The sequence below is a fragment of the Macroventuria anomochaeta genome (genome assembly GCF_010093625.1).
Source record: "Macroventuria anomochaeta strain CBS 525.71 unplaced genomic scaffold BU25scaffold_21, whole genome shotgun sequence".
In the NCBI taxonomy this organism is placed as follows: Eukaryota; Fungi; Ascomycota; class Dothideomycetes; order Pleosporales; family Didymellaceae; genus Macroventuria; species Macroventuria anomochaeta.
This window is the reverse complement of record NW_022985382.1, coordinates 118,126-137,936: the sequence shown is the minus strand read 5'-3', so window position 1 is coordinate 137,936 and position 19,811 is coordinate 118,126. Positions and strand designations below refer to the sequence as shown.

General features: G+C 53.9%; 10 protein-coding genes across 10 annotated transcripts; 8 read left to right on the top strand and 2 right to left on the bottom strand.

Annotated features, from left to right (window-relative positions):
• Window positions 1-57: 57 nt before the first annotated feature.
• On the top strand, window positions 58-2,206 carry BU25DRAFT_411741 (uncharacterized protein). The gene has a single exon (XM_033706630.1). It carries the CDS (start codon window positions 308-310, stop codon window positions 2,189-2,191), a length of 1,884 nt encoding a protein of 627 aa, XP_033560526.1. The 5' UTR covers window positions 58-307; the 3' UTR covers window positions 2,192-2,206.
• Window positions 2,207-2,902: 696 nt separating this feature from the next.
• BU25DRAFT_411740 (uncharacterized protein) lies at window positions 2,903-4,683 on the top strand. The gene is made up of 2 exons (XM_033706629.1): window positions 2,903-3,269; window positions 3,321-4,683. Exons 1-2 carry the CDS (start codon window positions 3,185-3,187, stop codon window positions 4,472-4,474), a joined length of 1,239 nt encoding a protein of 412 aa, XP_033560525.1. The 5' UTR covers window positions 2,903-3,184; the 3' UTR covers window positions 4,475-4,683.
• Window positions 4,684-5,091: 408 nt separating this feature from the next.
• Window positions 5,092-6,788, top strand: BU25DRAFT_432147 (cytochrome P450 monooxygenase-like protein; the record flags this gene model as incomplete). The annotated part of the gene is made up of 4 exons (XM_033708699.1): window positions 5,092-5,157; window positions 5,210-5,432; window positions 5,616-6,069; window positions 6,167-6,788. The coding sequence occupies 4 exons, from the start codon at window positions 5,092-5,094 to the stop codon at window positions 6,786-6,788; spliced, it is 1,365 nt and encodes a 454-aa protein (XP_033560524.1).
• A 719-nt stretch (window positions 6,789-7,507) lies between these two features.
• BU25DRAFT_449312 (uncharacterized protein) lies at window positions 7,508-8,671 on the bottom strand (the record flags this gene model as incomplete). Its single annotated transcript, XM_033709635.1, has 1 exon — window positions 7,508-8,671. The coding sequence occupies one exon, from the start codon at window positions 8,669-8,671 to the stop codon at window positions 7,508-7,510; it is 1,164 nt and encodes a 387-aa protein (XP_033560523.1).
• Window positions 8,672-9,555: 884 nt separating this feature from the next.
• BU25DRAFT_343605 (uncharacterized protein) lies at window positions 9,556-10,673 on the top strand (the record flags this gene model as incomplete). The annotated part of the gene is made up of 3 exons (XM_033702964.1): window positions 9,556-9,664; window positions 9,716-10,456; window positions 10,504-10,673. The coding sequence occupies 3 exons, from the start codon at window positions 9,556-9,558 to the stop codon at window positions 10,671-10,673; spliced, it is 1,020 nt and encodes a 339-aa protein (XP_033560522.1).
• Window positions 10,674-11,889: 1,216 nt separating this feature from the next.
• Window positions 11,890-13,964, top strand: BU25DRAFT_432144 (asparaginase-domain-containing protein; the record flags this gene model as incomplete). Its single annotated transcript, XM_033708698.1, has 3 exons — window positions 11,890-11,953; window positions 12,095-13,356; window positions 13,716-13,964. The coding sequence occupies 3 exons, from the start codon at window positions 11,890-11,892 to the stop codon at window positions 13,962-13,964; spliced, it is 1,575 nt and encodes a 524-aa protein (XP_033560521.1).
• A 1,196-nt stretch (window positions 13,965-15,160) lies between these two features.
• BU25DRAFT_411735 (nitrogen metabolic regulation protein) lies at window positions 15,161-16,572 on the top strand. Its single transcript, XM_033706628.1, has one exon. The coding sequence runs from the start codon at window positions 15,660-15,662 to the stop codon at window positions 16,290-16,292; it is 633 nt and encodes a 210-aa protein (XP_033560520.1). The 5' UTR covers window positions 15,161-15,659; the 3' UTR covers window positions 16,293-16,572.
• Window positions 16,323-17,064, top strand: BU25DRAFT_95938 (uncharacterized protein). The gene is made up of 2 exons (XM_033712275.1): window positions 16,323-16,763; window positions 16,842-17,064. The coding sequence occupies exons 1-2, from the start codon at window positions 16,416-16,418 to the stop codon at window positions 16,941-16,943; spliced, it is 450 nt and encodes a 149-aa protein (XP_033560519.1). The 5' UTR covers window positions 16,323-16,415; the 3' UTR covers window positions 16,944-17,064.
• Window positions 17,065-17,423: 359 nt separating this feature from the next.
• BU25DRAFT_95865 (uncharacterized protein) lies at window positions 17,424-18,708 on the top strand. Its single transcript, XM_033712274.1, has 2 exons — window positions 17,424-17,882; window positions 17,995-18,708. The coding sequence occupies exons 1-2, from the start codon at window positions 17,558-17,560 to the stop codon at window positions 18,537-18,539; spliced, it is 870 nt and encodes a 289-aa protein (XP_033560518.1). The 5' UTR covers window positions 17,424-17,557; the 3' UTR covers window positions 18,540-18,708.
• Window positions 18,709-18,916: 208 nt separating this feature from the next.
• On the bottom strand, window positions 18,917-19,770 carry BU25DRAFT_440711 (signal peptidase 22 kDa subunit; the record flags this gene model as incomplete). Its single annotated transcript, XM_033709197.1, has 2 exons — window positions 18,917-19,467; window positions 19,554-19,770. 2 exons carry the CDS (start codon window positions 19,768-19,770, stop codon window positions 18,917-18,919), a joined length of 768 nt encoding a protein of 255 aa, XP_033560517.1.
• Between the last annotated feature and the right edge of the window lie 41 nt (window positions 19,771-19,811).

The window sequence follows — 19,811 nt, the reverse complement described above, 5'->3', positions numbered from 1 at the left end:
GTCTGCTGCGGAGGGGTGTGCCTGGAAGTGGAATTGTGTTTGTTTGTGCGAGTATGATGAGTATGATATCCCTGACAATCAACTGCCCAGACGCTGTATCACGGTAAACAGGTGTTGCATATTGTTGTTTCTGCAGCGCGTTTGTTCGTCTTGAGCTTGCGTAGTACGGGCTCAGTGTTCACCTTCACTTACTCCGCCTCGGTCCACATTCCCTTGTATCCCTCGTCACGCTGCTCCTCTCTGCTTTTTGCCATCCTCCCACTTTCCAACACCCTTCTTCTATCCAACACCCTGCTCGATCCGCACAATGAGCGACATAACGCCACTCTCCTACATAGACGACGGCCACTCCTTCTCGCGCCGCCTCCCCTCCGCCACCTCCCTCGCCAACGTCTCCCGCTGGCTCAACAACACAGCTTCCCCCACAACATCAGCCTACACAGGCAGCTACATCGACGACGGCGCCGACCTTTTCCTACCCACTACATGTGGCTTCGGTCAAGTGGACCCTCGGTTCTACAGGCACAAAAAGCGGCACGAAGGTGCAGCTTCAGGGGCCTGGAACGACGACATTGCCCGCGCAGTCGGCGGTGACATCTCGCACAGTCTAGCAAAATTGAGGGGTGTCGCTAATCTGGACGTGAAGCGTCCCAAGACCAGTTCGAAAGAAGACAAGAAGAGGAGGCAGAAGAGGAAGGGGGTTGTGAGTGTGCCTGCGCCGCTGAAGTGGGGGACGTTTGTTATCAAGGGCGATAATGGGCGGGTGGTTGTTATTGATGAGAAGGGCGAGTTTGATTCTGGTCCTGTGCGGGCTGGGCAAGAGGTGGGAGATGGGGGGAGGAAGGGAGAGGGGAAGAGGTGGGTGAGGGCTGTGAGTAGTGTTGATACGCCGGTCTCTACGCTCCAATGTGCTCGCCAGAAAGATAGGACGAGATCTGGCAAAGACGAGAAATCAACCTCCGCATCACACTCGAAATCGAAGTCGAAATCGAAATCGAAATCGAGGGCGAACTCACACACCACTTCCCGGGGCAAGGAAACACGCAGACCGAAACCACTCACACCCATCCCCGAATCTGTATCCTCTTACTCAGACGACGATCCCGTCAATATCTCCCCCATCGCCTCACCGACAGACTTCTTCATGACCGGCGGCCTAAGCGGATGGCCGTCACGCACACCGTCTCTAGATCCTCCATCAGCTATCGTTCCGCACGCGATTACGTGGGACACGACTTCTCCGCCTCGTTCAACATCTGTGGGCACTAGGATGAAGACATCGAGCCCAGTACGTTCACCACCCGGTGGATGGCCTTCGCCACCTGCGTCAGCTGCAAAGTCCAGCAGCAGCAGCTTCACGAACCTCAAAGACCATGGATCAAGGGAGAGGAGGTCCAAGAGTAGCAGACACTCGTCTGGGCACAGGAAAGAGGGGGAAGAGTTTGACAAGATATCCGCCAAATCGTTCTCGGCTTATAGCACACCCGACATCGTGGAGGTAATCTACGACGAGACGCCGCCAGGCGAAGTGTCTGCTTCACAGATTGGCTCGGGAGCTGAGGAAGCAGCAAGTGCACGGGATTGGAACAACGAGGATGTATTCCAGGCAAAAGCCTGGAGTGGCAGTCACAACGATGGCACCGGCAAGAGCTTCAGAGTCAGCGATCTAGGATGGGGAGGCTCCGCGAAAGGTTCGGGATGGGGCGGGAGTCGAGCTGGCAGCAAGACTGGGAGCTTTCACGGATGGGACGACAACGAGAAGCACTCTCACGACGGCTCCCACGAAGCCTGGGACGGCTTCGAGCGACCAAAAACTACGAGCGAAGTCAGCATCGCAGGAACGGGAAGTGAGCGTAGCTGGCCGGCAAGCCAACACAGCCAACACACTCGTGGAAGCCACCGCAGTCGACGCAGCCACGCCTCCTACCAATCAAACAAAAGGAACAGGCACAGCCAAACTGGCTGGGACAACAAAGCCGCCAGGACCGTTCACTGGGGCGGCAGCGACGCGCAAAGCAAACACAGCTGGTCACAGTCCAAGCACGGCAGCGAGAAGAGCTGGGCAGGAAGCAGTCCTACCAAGTACCAAAACGGGTTCGACGAAGACAACAAGACGTATCTGAACGAGACTTGGGGCGGGATTCCCGTGCGTGTGGCGTCGCGGCGGACGAGTGTTGCGGGGTGGGACTGAAGGACGATGATGATCTGGGGTCGAACAAAGAAAGACGAGGGAACGGTCCGTTATGGAGAAAATACGGTCATCTACCCGCGCGTGCAGCCGTGAGCTGGTGATTGGCAGCAGTCAGTAACATGACGACGTGATGGATCGGAATCGTATGTGAGCCGATAGATGTGAAGTGGTGGTGAGCCAAACGCGTGCATGGGGCGTCGACGCGAACCACAGAGGGGAGCGCACGCATCTCGCGTTGAGACTGCAACACCCCCAGCCGCACTCACCGACTGAATACAAACTAGATGAGGCGATCACCTGTAGCCCCACTCCTCCAGACTCTGTCCAACCGCTCATCTGCACCATCAGATGTAGCAGCTGCACGATCCGGGGTTCACGTCCACGCTGAACGCGAAGTTTCGCATCACTCGCGCGTTCGCGACCAGCATACACCGCATGAGACCCAAGCCAGCCTTGCAGGCACCGGTGCTCTACCGAAACCTGGCACGGATGCCTCCTAGCCAGTCAGCGAGGCCCGCATAAAGAGTGGCGTGCTACAAATCAAGGTTTCGGGAACGGATCCCTGCGCTGGTGCTGAATCTGCGTGTCGGTGGAGCACTTCAGGGACGCGCCTTAGGGCGGACAGGTGTCGCGCTACTCAGAAGGGGAACGCGTCGCCAGGCATTGATTAGAAGCGTGTTCCCGCTCGAGGGAAGATGATTCCTGACTGATTCGGATTCCTGTCGTTCACTTTCTTCGTTGTTGCTGCCTCTTTGTTGTGAAGAGATTGACGAGTTGAAGATCTGCTGTTGCTGTTGTTGTTGCTTGGACGACCGTTGGATCTTGTAGCCGCCAAATCGCGAGACACGTCTGGACCCCCGCTTGTCGTGCATCGTCAGCACGCCCAACTACTTCGACCACCACGGCGTGCGCTTTCGACTTCAATCGCAAATATCGTACTCAAAGGCCTATTCCTTCGACATCACTACCCTTGCTCGCTGTTGATCAGTCGAAATGGCTACTTTCACGCGCCAGCCGTTTGGCGAAATCAGCACGCCTCGCCTGCAGGCACTCGGCAGCTCCAAGAACAGGCAGAACGGTAAGATGAGTCGATAGTCGAGCAGAGACTGTTACTGAACGCGTTGTCCAGCCTTGTCACCCAGCACTCCCAGCTTTGCATGCCCGCTGAAGCCCAGCGCGACATGGTCAATCGGCAAGCGCCAACGCCAGCCTGAGATCTTCGACGAGGAGGACTGCGAGAACACCGACCCGGCTGTCTTCAGCTCACCTACCAAGAAGTCTCGCACCAGCAGTGACGGGTTCGTGAAGCCTGCCCGGTTCTCCATGGTCGCCTCGCCTGCCAGGTCCAGTGTCTCCCTCACCGCCTCTCCAGCCACCTCCATGCCATCCATCCGCAAGTCCCTCTCTTCCCCAAACACAGCCAAGTCGACACCCATCAGCCACAGCCGCGGCTCGCCAAAGAACAAGCGTCTGCATGCTGTCTCCAAGCGCCGCGCATCCAGCTCGCCCTTCCGCCGCGTCGACCCGCCTTCCTTCTCGCAAGGCGCGCTTCCATTCTCCATCGATGCAGCACTCAGCGGCACCATCTCCAACTACACACCCAAGTCCACCGTCACCGCCAGACTAACTCCCGCACCCCAGCGAGCCTCAGCGCTCGAGGAGACTATGCCCAAGAGCTGGTTCTTCGAGATCCACGAAGACACACCTGAGCAAGAAGCCGCCAACCTGATGGAGCACTCTGCTTCCGTACTCGACATCAGCTCTGACGACGACGCTGAGACAAAAGCGAAGAATGAGGAGCTGTCCAAGGGCAAGGAGAACATCCCACCACCTGACTTCGCACTCGTGCAGCCAAGGACAACGTCAGCAAATGCTGTCGATGATGGTGAAGAGACTGAGATCGAAGAGCCCGTCAAGCGCCCACGTCTGCGGAAGATCATCCAAGATGCCATGGACGAAGACCGCAGGCCGCTGGGTGACCTTTCCCCGACTGAATTCTACGGCGAAGGGTGCGATGCCAGCTCGTACGTCACTGTCGACGCTGGGATTGAGAGGCCGTCAAGGCTGTCGAAGGAGGTCGACATGGAGCCGACGTCTGAGAACGTGGATCCAGTGAAGAAGGCAGTCGTCGAGTCTGCACCTGCTGTCGAGGAGACAGTGGCCGCTGCCGTGCACGTGGAGGAGGTCACGGGCGAAGCGGCTATCACATCATCGGAAAAGGAAGCCTCAACAGCTCTCGAGACAACATCACAAGCCGACGAGGCAACAAGTGAACCGCAATGAGAGTTTGTCGGTTTGCTGCATACCTATATACTTGATTCTCGTCACGACGCGATGCTGTTATGATGTTGGCGTTTGGGTAATCAGGCTTGGGCTGTCTACAATGACTGGCGTTTGGTTCATACATACATAGATACCTTTGCTTCTATAGCTGTTGTTGCGCACTGTAGCCTCTTGCTTCAATGCATTATCCTTGCAGTTCTTAATAATTCATCTACAACCTCCTTCTGTCTGCAGTCCCCTTTATTGTTGTTCCGTATTGTCATGCACGTGCTCATTTCCCAGGCTAGCAGGTAGCGCTGCCAGCCTGGTAGCTATGCTACACCTGCAACTTCCCCTCATTGTGCTGGCTAGATTCTACTCGTCAGATGAGGGTGTTGGTTGTACAACGTCTTCCAAGCCCTGCGTTGCCTTTAAGGTCACCCAACAAACGCTTGTCCATGATGCTGCCAAGGCTACACCATTACAGGACCGCAATCACCCCACCTGGACAACTGCACCCATCCTCCTCCTCCTCAGTGACTCTCTCTTACCTTTGGGCTTCAATGCAGACCTGAAAGGCTTCACAGCATTGCGAGAGACTGCGGCTGCTACCAAACTCTACGACCAGTAATCTGAGCATGACCACAGAGCGTCTATTGACCGGCACCTCGCCAATGCAGTTTCTCTGTCTAGGCATCATCGGTGTACGACTTCGCTCCCACCGTACAAAAACAATAATACTAACATACGCTTCAGTACCTGACATACGGTATCTTCCGCGCTCTGTACAACATCTACTTCCATCCACTGTCAAGCTTCCCTGGACCGAAGCTACGCGCTGGATTCTACTTTCCATTCTATTATGATCGACTCACAGGCGATTACATAAACGATTGGCATGAGCTTCATGAGAAGTATGGAGAGGTTGTTCGCATAGCACCTCATATACTATCTACCATCTCCCCCGACGCCTGGCGAGGTATGTAGCCTACTAGGATGCAGGTACTCTGTGCTGGCCAACGTAACAGATATCTATGGACAGGGCAAAGAGCTCCAGAAAGACTGGACATTCTATCATCGCGACCCGGTCGAGAGAGAGAACAGCATGCTAGGTAAAACCTGATCCTTGCATAGTTTCGAAGCGAGTACTCATCAGCCTCAGTGGCCCCCGACAAAGACCACACCCGTATGCGTCGCTCGATAAACCACGCTTTCTCTGAGCAGGCCTTACGTAGCCAAGAAAACATCATCACCGGATACATTACTTTCATGATCTCGAAGCTGCATGCTCGAGCGCAAACACAGACTCCTATCGATGTGACACGTTGGATGAACGCCACAACGTTCGATATCACAGGGGACTTAGCGTTTGGCGAGCCGTTCGGCGCTCTGGAGGCCGACGCGTGTCACTCCTGGATCGAGAATACCTTTGCCGGATTGAAATGGGTTCGGCTCATGGCACCGCTTCGAGCATATCCTATCTTTGGAGTGCCGATATTTGCTTTATTGAGGAGGTGGCCAGCTTTGGAACAGGCGAGGAAGAGGCAGTTTGGGTACCTGGATGAGAAGCTGGAGAGGAGGTTGAGGTCGAAGACTGACCGGAACGACTTCCTCAGGTAATTGCAAGTCCGAGATGAGATGCACTTGCTAACTATGATGCATCCACATACTCAAGCACCAAGAAGACAAAGGCATGACGCCCGGAGAGCTTAGACTAACAAGCGGTCTCCTGATCATAGCAGGCAGCGAAACCTCAGCAACCTGCCTAAGCGGAGCAGTCTACTACCTTCTCAAGAACCCTACTTGGATAACATGCCTGCTCAGCGAGCTTCGATCCGCTTTCAAAAACGAGTCCGAGATGTCTTTCCAATCACTCAGTCACCTCAAAGTCCTCCAAGCCGTCATACAGGAATCCCTTCGTATGTACCCACCCTTGCCAGTCGACATGCCACGCATGACACCCCCCGAGGGCGCTACCGTCTGTGGAGCATACATCCCGCCGCATACAAGTATCAGTATCCCCCATTACCCGGCCTACCATTCACACCTCAACTTCAAGGACCCCGACACTTTTGCCCCAGAGCGCTGGCTCGGCGATGAAAAGTATGCCGATGACAGGCGCTCGGTGCTGCAGCCGTTCTCGATGGGGTCGAGGAACTGCATTGGACAGAATCTTGCGTGGGCGGAGATGAGGAGTATACTTGCCCGATTGGTGTGGAGTTTTGAGATGGAGCTGTTGCCTGAGAGCGAGGGGTGGGATCAGGGGCAGAAGATCTATCTGCTTTGGTTTAAGCCAGCGCTTATGGTCAGGTTGAGGGCGAGGGAGGTGGAATGAAGGGAAGAAATGGAATGGATGCATCGAGGTGTTTGAGTCAGTTCTAGATTCTCTAGGTACTTCGGGCGGTTATGCCAGGAAGACAGTAGGTGGGGTTGACAAAGCAGTGAGGACGTAAAGTATGCTACAAAGATTTAAAGAATAATGCAGAAGGGTTGTTTGGCTACTTTCGCATACGTTGAGTAATATCCTCTCGTTTCTTTAGTTATGCTGAGAGTATCCAGTTTCCTGATCCCGAAAGTGTCACGGTGTGTTTTTATGCAGTCGTCAAGAGCAGAGAGCTGGCATGTGAGATGAGAATATCGTACTTCCTAAGTGTAGCGAGATCCGTTCTCGCTATTTGTTCTTGAGTCGAGCAGTGTAGGTGTGAGGCTTTCGGAGCGAGCGCGCAGACCTGTGAATAATGGTGGTGAAAGTATCGCTCATTGCCAATTTCTGGCTAACAAGGTTGCGATTGGGCGAGGAATGCGGCGAGGGTGAAGTAATGATGTAGCAGAGCTTCAGGTGTGATTCCATGCCGCATGAGCTTAGAGATCATTAGGATAACAGCGCGGTCCAGTGACGTACGAAAAGCCGCACTTGCTTGCTTTGTTTCGAGGCGAAGGAGTTGCGGATCTGGGATGGCTAAGCCTCAGTCTTGAGGGCAATGGACTGCCTTGGAGCGCTCGGAGTTCGAACATAAGAATCAAGTACAACTGGCATTGCATTGTGATTGTCGGCTAGCTTTCGCTCTGCTCAGAAGAGTATGGGCCGTACGGAGAATGCCCATGATGCTTCTCATACGCTCTGTCGTGGCTCTTAACCGCCTGCCAGTTTAGCGCAACCCATCCAAGAACATCATTCTTATTGCTTTGCACCACGTGCTCTGACCACCTGAAGTATTCTGTATGCGGAATTGGACGATCGCCAATCACTGGTCGACAGTTGCTGAACCTGACCCAGCGCTTCAGAGGTTTGACTGCAGACGAGAGGGCCTTATCCTTCGCGGGTATGATGGCCTTCACTTCCAGCCAGAGTTCTTTTTCTGCTTCTTCCGCGTTGTGTGTGGCCATCATGTCGTCATATTTCTTTTGTACGTCGAACGTCTTGGTGGCCGCGCGAAGGACTTCTTGTCGTGTCCAACGGTTGCCAGCGATTCTGGTGGTCTTCGGCATATAGTCCTCCACAAAGTGACGATACATGTGCCTCTTAAGCAGTCTCGACCGATCGGCCGACTTCTCGACCCGATGCTCCAATGTTTCAGATGAGAAGAACCGTCCCGCAGCCACCCAGTCGAATAGATCAGTCTCACTCTTGAAGCCCTCCTTGTACTTCTCGACGTCAAAGCCGTAGAACTGCATCGCCTGGTCTGGGTCTCGCGTTAGGAAGAGAAGAGCCTTCTTCTTATCGTATGGCTCTATCTGCTCCACCCGCACATGAAGGCCTCGGTTGTTGCAGGTCAGACCCAATGGCCGATGTGCGATACCAATGATCTGCAGGAGGTCGGCGTCGCCTTTCATGAACTTCATCCATTCGAAGAGATCGGCCGCACCGATAATACCGTTCCCAGGAGATAGCTCGATATCGATTTGCACGTATGCATTCAGTATGTCTGGATGAGGGACAGCGTAGGATCGAGATTCGCCTCGCTTCTCCACAAATTCAGCTGCAAGGCCGCCTTCAACCAACTTCCAAATATCTTCGTCCGGGACTTGATGAAGTTTGCCTTCTACTAAGAAGTCAATGTCGCCGTGATCTATTTTGTTGGGGGCCTCTCGAGGAACAACAACGTTTCTGAATATAGTCTCGAGTGTTGGCTGGCACTGCGCAATCATCCTTCGGTATAGTTCTGGTGACATGCGAGGCGTTAGAAGCTTCGAATGCTCGAAAACCTTGCCACCCATTGCTGCTACTTCTGGAGGTGTTCAATAATAAATGTATGAATGCTTGCTGTGTATTTAAGCGAAACGATACGTTGGTCAATACGATTGGTTTGTGGAAGTCCGAGGTAGTTGAGGGGGAAAGACTTCGAAGGTGTTAGTGCTGTCTGCCTGCATCACAGGGTCAGAGAGTCGTTGTCGCAATATGACACATCATGAGGGAACAACGGTCGAATCAAGCCTATTTAGCGTCCTGAGAAGCCCAGTACCGTTTGTTTGATGCGCAAGCAGCGCATGATTGCGATCGAGCAACTGGCTTCGTTGTTGTAACCCGTCGAGACGCTAGGCCAGCAATCACCCGCTCACCATGAACGAGCGGTTCACCACCATGCTCTGGGACATGACTCTACTGGGATCTCACGAGCAAGTCTGCTACTCGAGAAGGACAGGACCTCAGGAGATGAAAGCTGCAAGATACATGAGCTGGACCGACCTGGAGTAGTATCCTGACTGTGCGCTTCGACACGCGCTTTCTATCGTGCGGCTCTGACTGAGCGCAATATCATACACGCGAATCCCTGATCACAAGACTGAGCAGCTGCAACTTCCAGGATTGAGCGTCGTTGAGGAGGATGCATGATATTGATAGCGAGCGGGAGCGACATGGGACCCTTATCGATACCGGGTACCCACATCTCATTGGCCCAAACTGACGTAGGACAGACCCTGGTCAAAATTTTGGGTTGGAGAAGCTTTCGAGCTTCTCAACAGCAGACTCTCCGCTTACACACTACTTGCTTATCAGCATCCCTACATATACATAATGTGAGTCGCATACATCTAGCGACTACGCACCATACTGAACCATGCCTTTCCTAGAGACTACAATTGTACACCGCCCTCACAAGATGGCCCACGATCACGCCGAACACGAGCAGACTCCGGAGCAGCTCCAGGTTCAATTCGAGCAGCTCAGCTTGCTTGAGTCGGAATTTGAGGATGCCGAGTCTGAAGTTAGTAAGTAGCGGCATGAAACCCACATTCTTAGCAGGCATTGATCATTTCCAGTCCGCAAGGCCGAAGCTATCAAGGCTCCTCTCTACAAGAAGCGCACCGACTTTGTCGCCAAGGTCCCTCACTTCTGGTCGCTAGTCTTCGAGCAATGCCCACAAGAGGTCGAGAATTTCATCCAACCTACCGACTCCGAAGTCTTTGCAGAGTGCTTTGAGACATTCGAGGTCTCTCGCTTCGAAGTCGACGATCCCAAGGGCTCGCCGCGCAGCTTCTCGCTCAAATTCGGATTCTCAGAGAACGAGTGGTTCGAGGACAAGACATTAGAGAAGAAGTTCTGGTACCGTCACACCAAGGACTGGGATGGTCTCGTCTCGGAGCCAGTTAAGATCCACTGGAAGAAGGGCAAAGACCTGACCAGCGGTCTGACAGACGCGGCGGTCAAGCTCCATGAGGCAAGGCAGAAGACCACAGATAGGAAGAAGGAGGTGTCTCTGCCAGAGTACAAGGAGCTTGCCAAGAAGATTGAGACTGCCGAAGATGCCTCAGTAAGCTTCTTTGGTCTCTTCGCCTTCGTCTCGGGCTACCGATGGGTCAGCGCTGAGGAGTCCGAGACGGCCGTCAAGCATGACAAGGAGCAGCTCGCCAAGATCAGGGCTGGTGAGAAGGTTGACGAGGAAGAGGAAGAAGACGACGAGGATCCTCAGGACTACCAGGAAACCGAGGTCTTCCCCGGAGGCGACGAGGTTGCAACCATCATTGCCGAGGACATGTGGCCCAATGCTCTCAGATACTACAGTGCGTACATCTGACTGAATTCGCAGAGCTATACTGACCAGTCGCAGAGCAGCACTTCGAAGAGGACGGTGGAGAGTTCGACGATGAGGAACTCTCGGATCTCGATGTTGACATGGACGAGGACGACGAGTCCGGCGAGGAAGTCGACATTCGCGCGTTAGTAGGTAAGGGCAAGAAGGGCGATGAACCGCCCGCTAAGAAGCAGCGCAAGGCTTAGAAGGGTCTTGCTTGCGAGACGATGAAGTCCGTTTCCACTGAGATGGTTGTGAGATAATAGGATCTGTGCAAGACGCATACCGCTGTCATATACCAATGCATAGAATCAAACTTCTCAACGGTCTCCTTAGTTCTACGGTGTATTGTGCTTGATGATGAGAGGCATGGGAGAGGCGCTATTGATTGATTGATTGGTTTAACGTCCTATGTGAGTCTGGAACTATAGAGGACGGGAGAAGCTACTGCTCCTTTGGTAATGCAAGGGTTTAGTTACAAGAGGTTGAGTTCTGTGAAAGCACAAGGGATGATGAGGGCTTTTGCCCTAAGCAGAGAAGCGCTATTCGTGCTGTGCGCGCCATCACGGTACCTAGATGTGGTCACAGAATAGCGCAGTCTGTACGCAAATGTCTCTCCAGCCTCCGCTCTTTGAGGTTACGAATAGGCTGCGATGAAATCTCGAACATGTGCATGCACCGCCCATGCGAGCCGCGCTGCCCGCTGCATCTCTATCCAGCACACAGCACGTGGGCGTGGAGCCGTTCGGTATGGTGAATTTTTCACCTTCATGACGCAAGCCCACTTCAATGCCGTCGCAAGCCATCAATCCTCATTCCTTGCTCACCCCCATGCCCTCTTACCCGACGCTTGAAAATTTTCAATTTCGAAGGGGTAATATCGCAGTTTTGAAGGGGTAATACCAAACAGTATCGCAGCACGTGCGGAGTTTTGAGGGGGTAATAGAGTGTAGTTTTGTAGGGGTAATAATATTGGGCCGATAGCGGGTGATTGGTTGGAATGCTCTGTGAGTGTTGTGTCAGGGCTGGGCCGGCCCGATCAGGAAGGCTTCACTTTGAGGCATGTTTTCTCCACAGACTAGATGCAAGCTGCAAGACAGGGTTAAATTTGCAGAGGGACTGCGTTGGCTCAAGATCAAGATCGTGCGACCCGGATAATCTGAGGTTGCTGTTACCCGGTGATTTTTTGTGCGGCTCGCTGCGGTACCGAGCAGTCGACCATAGTTCGGGGAATTTGGGGCAAGCGCGACGCTTCAACTTTGATATCGACCACAATTCTGTTATCAGGCATTCACCTTGCTGTACGCTCTGCCGCCGTTTCGACCAAAAGTATTCTCGACTTGCATTGGATTGAAGAGATAGTTCTGGATCGAAGATAAGGATTGTTTGAGCTATCGAGGCTCTGTTTAGCGAACGCCGAATATGGAGGACAACGAGTTCCTGGAGCTCCAGCTCCCAGAGTCACGAGTCTTGATCATTATCACAGGTAGGCAATATTTTCAGTGTTGCTATAGCTTGGTCAACGAGACGTTTCCAGCTTGCTGAGCGCATGGTCACCAGTCGCGAAGTATCTGTGGCTGTGGCCGGTGAAGCCTGGAAGACTTGAGCAACTGCTAACAACATACAGGCGGCACAATATGCATGCGGAAGTCTAAAGATGGCCTTGTTCCCGCCAAAGGCTTCTTGAAATCAGGCCTTGCACCGCGGCCGGTGTTCAACGATGGCTCTTATCCGGAACCCCTGGAGATTGTGACAGATGCAAAGGGCACACGCAAGGCTGTGCAAAGCTTACGCACACCCGTGAGCACATACGAGCGCCGTATCAGGTACTGTGTACTTGAGTTCGAGAAGTTATTGGACAGCAGCTCGATCAACGCACAGGACTGGGATCAGATCGCACGGACAGTGCATAGGAATTATCAGCTTTTCGATGGATTCGTTATCCTTCATGGAACCGACTCGCTGGCATATACAGCAAGTGCGTTGAGCTTCATGTTTCACAACCTGGGAAAGCCAGTCATCTTGACTGGTAGTCAGGCGCCCATGATGGAGTTGCAAACGGATGCCCAGGACAACCTGCTCAATTCGCTCATCATCGCCGGACACTTCATGATCCCGGAGGTCTGCCTGTTCTTCAATTTCAAGCTCTTCAGAGGCAACCGATCAAAGAAGGTTTCAGCCGAGAGCTTTGATGCATTTGGCAGCCCCAACATGGTACCGTTGGCTACTGTGTCCTCCACTAGGACGAATGTTCTTTGGCACAGAGTTCATCGATCAAGGGATATCAACCCCTTCAGCATACAGGAAAATCTGGACACAGCACATGTCGTCGTTCTCCGTGTCTTCCCAGGTATGACACCTGCTATGGTGGATGCGGTACTCCATCTGGAAGGCCTCAAGGGGCTTATCTTGGAGACTTTCGGAGCCGGCAATGCACCAGCGGGACCAGATGGTGCCATGATACGCGTTCTTGGAGATGCCGTAAAGAGGGGGGTTGTGATTGTCAATGTAACGCAGTGCCTGAGCGGCAACGTCAGCCCAACATATGCGCCAGCAACAATTTTGGGTCGGGCTGGGGTCGTCTTTGGACAGGACTTGACCACAGAAGCGGCTCTCACTAAGCTTGCTTATCTGCTGTCCATTCCTAATGCATCGCCCGGCGATGTTGCAAGGCGGATGATGGTCTCGATCCGTGGTGAGCTGACCGAGGCAACACGGACGCACTTCGAGCATCCCCAGAAAAGCGGCCTGATGACCCCAGAATTGACAAGTCTGACGGCTCTCGGGTACGCAATTCAGAAGGGTGACCTGCAAGAGACAAGGGATATCATTAGGAGCGAGCCTCGATGGCTTCTGAATGACGCAGACTATCAGGGCTGTACCCCAGTTGTAAGTAGAATCTCTCCAGTCAGCTTCCCATACCTATCTCCAGACCTCGTTCGACCTGTCCAGCTGGCGTGACGGTTGAGCGTTCCGCTGTACCTGAGACAGTGTCTCGCATACCGTTGTCGATATCGGAAGAGTCGAGTTGCAGCACAGATGGTAATCTCAGGCTTCCCAATAATATGGTCTTTATCTCTGATAGAGAAGTACTCCGTCGGCACAGGAAATCGGTGAGCCAAACAGCTCGCAGCAACTTGCCAGCTGGGCGGTAATACGGTGCAGTAGCTTATCTTTACCCATTCACATTCCGGATCTGGAGCAACATTGTTCCAGAATGACGTTGCCCCTGCTGACACTATTCGTAGCACCTCGCAGCGACATGCAATAACGTCGAAATCCTTCGCGACTTCCTTGCACAGGGAGCCTCGGTCCATCTTCGCAACCGATCAGGCAACACCCCGCTTTTCTTGGCTGCGGCAGCAGGGTTGAAAGATCACGTACAGACTCTGATTGATGCCGGCGCACATCTTCACTCAGAGGAGCTGAGTGCAGCAAAGCTGCATGCAGCAGAGGGCGACGGCAACGCTGAAGTCTGGAAGCTCGTCATTGGCTGAAGCCCGCGCACGCAGCATGCACGTTGCAGATGCTGGGAACGACGGGTAATTGTGGTTCCTTCTGGTCGCGCCAGGAACTCGTTTTGGACACTGTGATTGACGCATGGCGTCCCAAGATGTCGCCATGTTTGGCGCATCAGTCCCCAGGGTCTGGTGACGCACTACTGGGATCCGCCCGGCGTCGTATCCAACGCCTTCAAGATTGAATCATGGGAGTTACGTGACGGTAACTCGATGGCTTGATCGCGTTGCTATCGACGGCACGCACGGTCGTCGTTGAGTGTTGATATTCCGGGGATGGGTTATGGATCTCGTGGGGAAGGTGACTATTGCTTGCAAAATGATCCTAGATAGCCTTGGGAACCATCCCGAAGTGCTCGAAAGACAGCACAAGGGTTATTGGAATCTCTCGAACCCCCGGGCACCGGGAGTTGTCGTTCGGTTAATCAAGAGAACACCCTGCCAAGTATCGTGATGTCTGCATAGCAATGTATTCCGAGAACTCCATAACCGCCAACAAGGCACCAATTTTGGACATCGGCAGGTAGGCAGTCTCAAGGCGCTTGGTATCGGCTTGTCTCTTCGGTCCGCGCTTCCCTTTGGACTTCCCGGCGGCGCATCATCGTGTCCCTGGTTTTAGCGTGTTCCCCCGCATCATTCACCCATAGCTCCTCTCACCAAGCCCTAAACCCCTCTCGTTTGCATTGCGAGCAGAGTTTTAGGTGGAGCCCATGCCCATCGGCCTAGCGCACTAAGATTCGGTAGATTTCGTGGTGCAGGTTTCTAGCTGTCGCTGGGATGTGATGTTTGCATCTGCGTGTCATGGGCGTGTTCTCATGCTATTCCGGCCAAATCTTTCACGATAGTGCCAGACCGCAGTGGGAAGAGGTCACGAACCAGAATCTGACAGATTGCACCGTTCGAAGCGCGTTCCGCTCAATTTGAGTACTGGCTTAGCCTCACCGCTCTGATCAGGTGCTCACAGGAGCAGCTGTTGGCATGCTAAATGCATACTATTCGTCCCCATAGACCAGCTATTAGGTAATTTCTGGCCAGCGTACCAAATGACGAAGCCAAACCGGGGCCCGGAAAGTCACACAGAGGGCGGCTCGAATTCGCCTTTCTCCTGCATCTCCGACAGCGTGTCATGCCATCTGAGAACGTGGTGTTTAGGGTTCCTTTCCTTTAAGCCTACCATAGCACCCACCTGTGCCGGCACTGCATCCCATCCTTAGGACAAGCACACTAGAGCGACCCTGCCCTGCATACCCACACCATACGAAGCACCCGCGACGCACGTGCAGTTCCGTAGTCAGGGTATTAAAGGTCGATATCAAATCTCTTTGTGCGCCGTGAGCACGTTATTGCCTGCGCGCCGAACAGCGGCATCTTTACACCGACCTGCCGCCGTCACCTCGAGACCTCTCTAACCATCACACTCACACCACCTCTTTTTACTTGATACTGTTTGACAATACCTCGGATTCTGCTTCCGTTTCGTGCTTAGCCAAGTACACCGTTTGTCGGAACCATTGGCTTGTTTGCGCCCTGCAGTACACCTCCAACCTCACTCCGTTCCTTCCATCACCATTGCATGCGAATTGTTATCAATCGTCAGTAAGGAATTCGATTTTGTCACCTTCCACCGTAGATTCGGAATACCTGAATTTTCCTCTCGCATCCACCGAATTCCGAATGCAAAGGACCGTCGTTACCATCAACAGCAATGGCCGCCAATCGGCGAGCTTCATTCGAGTTGCATCGGCGCTGGGGTGGCAGGTGCGCGCGCAGATGAGAGACCTGAACGGCGTCGTGGCGCAAGAGATATCTGAACTGGAGAATGTCACCGTTTACATCGGACGCCTGGAGGACCGCAAGTTTTTGGACGATCTGTTCAAGAGCGCACAATGCGCCTTCATCAACACGACGCATTGGGGCGATGAAGTTGCGATCGGTCGGTCATTGGCCGACGCTGCGAAAAGGGCCGGGATACAACACTACATCTACTCAAGCATGCCAGATCACTCTGTCTTCGGCCAACCTTGGAGGTCACTACCACTATGGGCGCCAAAATTTACCGTCGAGCAGTATATTCGCCAGATAGGGCTACCTGCGACGTTCGTGTACTGTGGTATTTACCATAATAACTTTACCGGCCTGGATTTCCCTTTGTTCCGCATGGAGTGCCAGTATGATGGTAGTTTCGTATGGCAGGCACCTTTCCACCCAGACATGCCACTCCCGTGGCTCGATTCGGAGCACGATGTAGGGCCTGCAATTTTCCAACTATTTAAGGAAGGCCCACGGAAATGGAACGGCAAGCGGTAAGCGTCTTTTGCTTTTGCATGTTTTTCTCCACCTGAAGCGACTATTCCCCACAGTCGTTTCCATTGTTCAACTCGGCTCCATTTCGTTTGAGGCTTCTGCAATAGCAAGGAACTTATAGACCAAATGCTGATGAAGTTACATACTGACAGACCTAGGGTTCCACTAGCATTCGCATCAATGACCCCCAAAGAAGTTTGTAAAGCATTCAGTCAAGGTCTCGGGAGACCCGTCAGGTATAAGCGGGGCCCCGTGGTGATCAACGTGCCAACACCAATCGGCTACCGAGAGCATCTATCCGCACTGGAGTACACGCTCGGCGAGAAGGGCGCTCCGTACTTCGGCCCGGACATCGAACCTGATTGCCCCAGTGCGGCTCTGGAGCTGTGGGAAGGTAATCGTTCCATGGAGGAGTACGCACGAGAAGTGTTCCCCGTGGAGGAGGCCGCCAATGGCCTGACATGGATGGAAGAGGTAGAGACGCCACGCCGAGAGGTCGAACTCGACCTGCACAACGCGATCAACTGCTGACTACTGGACTTGTTCTCGCAGGGTGAACTACAAGCGCAGTACCAGTACCCCAACAGCAACGGCACCTACGGCATCAATGGCATCAGCGGTCTCGCCGACCAGCTCAACCAGGCTCGACTTTGATATTCTGCACTCTGGCACCTTTCTACCTTCCATTTTCGTTGGCGTCAAGCGGCAGCATTGCGGCGGTGTCTTGACCATTCTTCTTATCGGTATCTTCTCCGCAGAGCGAGCATCAGGGATGGGAATAGCGGTGTATGTATGACATGGCATTGCTCATGTGGCACGGATACGGGCAGTGGGGTTTCTCTGGGCCTATCGACCTATCTTGCGTCCAGCATGGAGTTTTGGGTTGCGTTTAAGCATGGGTGGAATACTTGCGGGATTCGGTGTGGATCTGCATTGCATGGAAAAGTTTCGGTTCTTACATATACGACGGAGGAGGCGGTTACTGCATGTGGTGCTTAGATGCGTCTACGATGTTACGTTGCAGCTTAACGTGCAGCGTCGTGCCATGGGCGTGCTCTGCAAACTACGAAACAAAAGCAAGAGATAGAAAACAAAATCAAAAGCACAATGAACAGAACCACGCAACGACAATGCTCAGGTGACTTGAATGTGATGTACTTGTCGATATCTAACGCGCCATCTGAATGCGGAATGACTAAGCAGCATCGCCGAACCGACCTCGAAACTTTCCGTCCATCACGACACGACCTACGACCAGCCCTCACCCAATGTCAGCCGCGATATCTTGCACGAGGGCCGCGGCCCCGCGCCTCGTCATCCGCACATTACGATGCCAGCGATACGCCAGCACTCAGGCCGCCGACGCCATATCGGAGAACCGTGAAATGATCATCGAGACAGCGCCTGTAGCCAAAGTCACGACGCCAACACCAGTCGCCAAGGGCCACAAGAACACAAGGGCGCCCACGCTCGCCGAGCGCATGCACAAGGCGCTGTATCCAGATCTATACGTCAATGGACGGCCAATTGAGGGCGTGGAGCTGCCCAAGGATCGCAAAGCGAAGAACGCCGGCGAGGAGAGAAAGCCAAGGAGTACGTCTACCTTGTCACAACACCATATCTGTACCCAGAGTAGCGATGCTGCTCCGAACCGCTCATCAACCCAAACCAAGCCTCACCGTGAAGCAGCACTAACACCCCCCAGACAAAACCCATGGCCTCAACATCATCGCCCCCGCCCCAGCAATCAAGAAAACCTGCCCCATCCCTGTCGCTACAATCACCGCCGCCTCTCTCAAGACCCTCGACCCAACAGGCGCCCGCACGCGCCTCTTCGACAGACTGAACCCCGAGAGCGCTAAACTCGGCGACATCCTGCTCGTGCGCCAACGCACCGGCGACCCGTTCGCGGGCGTATGCATCAACATCCGTCGGCGGGGTGTCGACACTGCGATCCTGCTCCGCGGGCAGCTGACGCGCGTGGGCGTCGAGATGTGGTACAAGATTTACAGTCCGCTGGTGGAGGGCATTGAGGTTGTGCAGCGGGCGGCAAAGAGAGCGCGCAGGGCGAGGCTGACGTATATGCGCGATGTGAAGCACGACAGGGGGAGTGTGGAGAATGTGGTGCGCCTGTATTTGAGGCAGAAGGCGGCGTTGGGCGCGAGTGAGCAGAAGAAGACGGGCGAGGCGAAGCAGAAGGCTATGCAGGGCGGGAAGAAGAACAAGGGCAAGAATAAGAATAGGCGGTAGAGAATGATTGTTGGAGATTGGAGGGGACAGGGGGTGGTGTATCATATTGTGGAATAAAGGGCTGAGTACGATCAAGAAGTGTGCAGTATATGTACTACGTTGTATGACATGCAGATTGGCGTATCAACATACACTTAATGTCTGCATTGGACACAGCTCGGATGGCAAACGACTGACGCTGTTCTCGCTGATTAACGCCGGATGTCTATGCTCTCCATTGGACCCCTCATAGTGGTCTTTGTGCACAGCCTGAATGAAGAAGCTCAGCCCGTCTTGCCCAGAGGTAGTATCTCACAGACGGGTGCACCTTCGAGGCTTTTGGCCCAGCGCAGACGTCCATGAGTCAACCTCGGCCTACAATTCCTTGGCCGTCAAATCTACTGGCTCTTCCTCCTCGGCTGCTCCCCCCCAACCTCCAACCTATACCCCTCCGCGCCTTTTTCCGTCTTCAGGTCCTTCATATCGACCTTCTTGGCCCCAATTTCCGGGAACTGGAAGACATCGCTCCTCCCGCCCTCAAGCCCCTTCCACACCCCCAGCGTCTGCCAGTTCGTCCACGTCAGCGCACCAACCCACGGCTGCACATTCCAGCCCAGCTCCAGCGTCACATTCTCCCTGTTCTGCAGCTTGCCCGTGATGTCCGTAATCTGGTACTTGGGCCTCTGGCTCTGCAAATGCAACTCGCCGATTGGGTATGGGCTCGCCGGGTTGGACTTCTCAGCGAGTTGTGCCTTCTTGCTCTTCTTGGGCAGCTTCTTGCCTGTGGTGGGGTGGATGTAGTGGTTCTGGTGCCAGGGCGCGGAGGACGAGGCCAGGATGGCGTCCCAGATTATGGCTTCGGAGGAGGGTTCGGAGCGCGTGCCTGGGTACACGGCTTTGAGGTACAGGAAGACTTGTTTTGTGTTCCAGTTGAAGAGGGAAGTCAAGTCTACCCATCACCGTCAGGACACCATTCACTCAAGGCAGACATGCTAGGGGAATGATTTGTGGTAGCACGGGTGTGGAGGAGCATACCGGCGTCCAGGTCAAACTTGATGTGCGCATATTCCTCCTTCTTGTAGCTGTAGTAGTGCGGCCGCCCCTTGACGACCTGCACGTTGCGCACTTGCATCGCGGCATTCGGGCTCTGGGGGGACACGAAGCTGCTGAGTGCGATTACGGCCGCGACGGTGAAGGCGACGGTTGTGAAGAAGCCGAAGGCATTCTGCAGTCGCACCAGTGCAGAGTGCATCTTGTCGGCTGTGTGGGAGTCGTGTTGGTCGCTGCTTGATT

Coding starts and splice junctions, on each gene's coding strand:
- BU25DRAFT_411741 (XM_033706630.1), top strand. CDS start 308: ATGAGCGACATAACGCCACTCTCCTACATAGACGACGGCCACTCCTTC.
- BU25DRAFT_411740 (XM_033706629.1), top strand. CDS start 3,185: ATGGCTACTTTCACGCGCCAGCCGTTTGGCGAAATCAGCACGCCTCGC. Junction 3,270..3,320: donor CTCCAAGAACAGGCAGAACG/GTAAGATGAGTC, acceptor CGCGTTGTCCAG/CCTTGTCACCCAGCACTCCC.
- BU25DRAFT_411735 (XM_033706628.1), top strand. CDS start 15,660: ATGCAAAGGACCGTCGTTACCATCAACAGCAATGGCCGCCAATCGGCG.
- BU25DRAFT_95938 (XM_033712275.1), top strand. CDS start 16,416: ATGCTGATGAAGTTACATACTGACAGACCTAGGGTTCCACTAGCATTC. Junction 16,764..16,841: donor GCCTGACATGGATGGAAGAG/GTAGAGACGCCA, acceptor TTGTTCTCGCAG/GGTGAACTACAAGCGCAGTA.
- BU25DRAFT_95865 (XM_033712274.1), top strand. CDS start 17,558: ATGTCAGCCGCGATATCTTGCACGAGGGCCGCGGCCCCGCGCCTCGTC. Junction 17,883..17,994: donor CGAGGAGAGAAAGCCAAGGA/GTACGTCTACCT, acceptor AACACCCCCCAG/ACAAAACCCATGGCCTCAAC.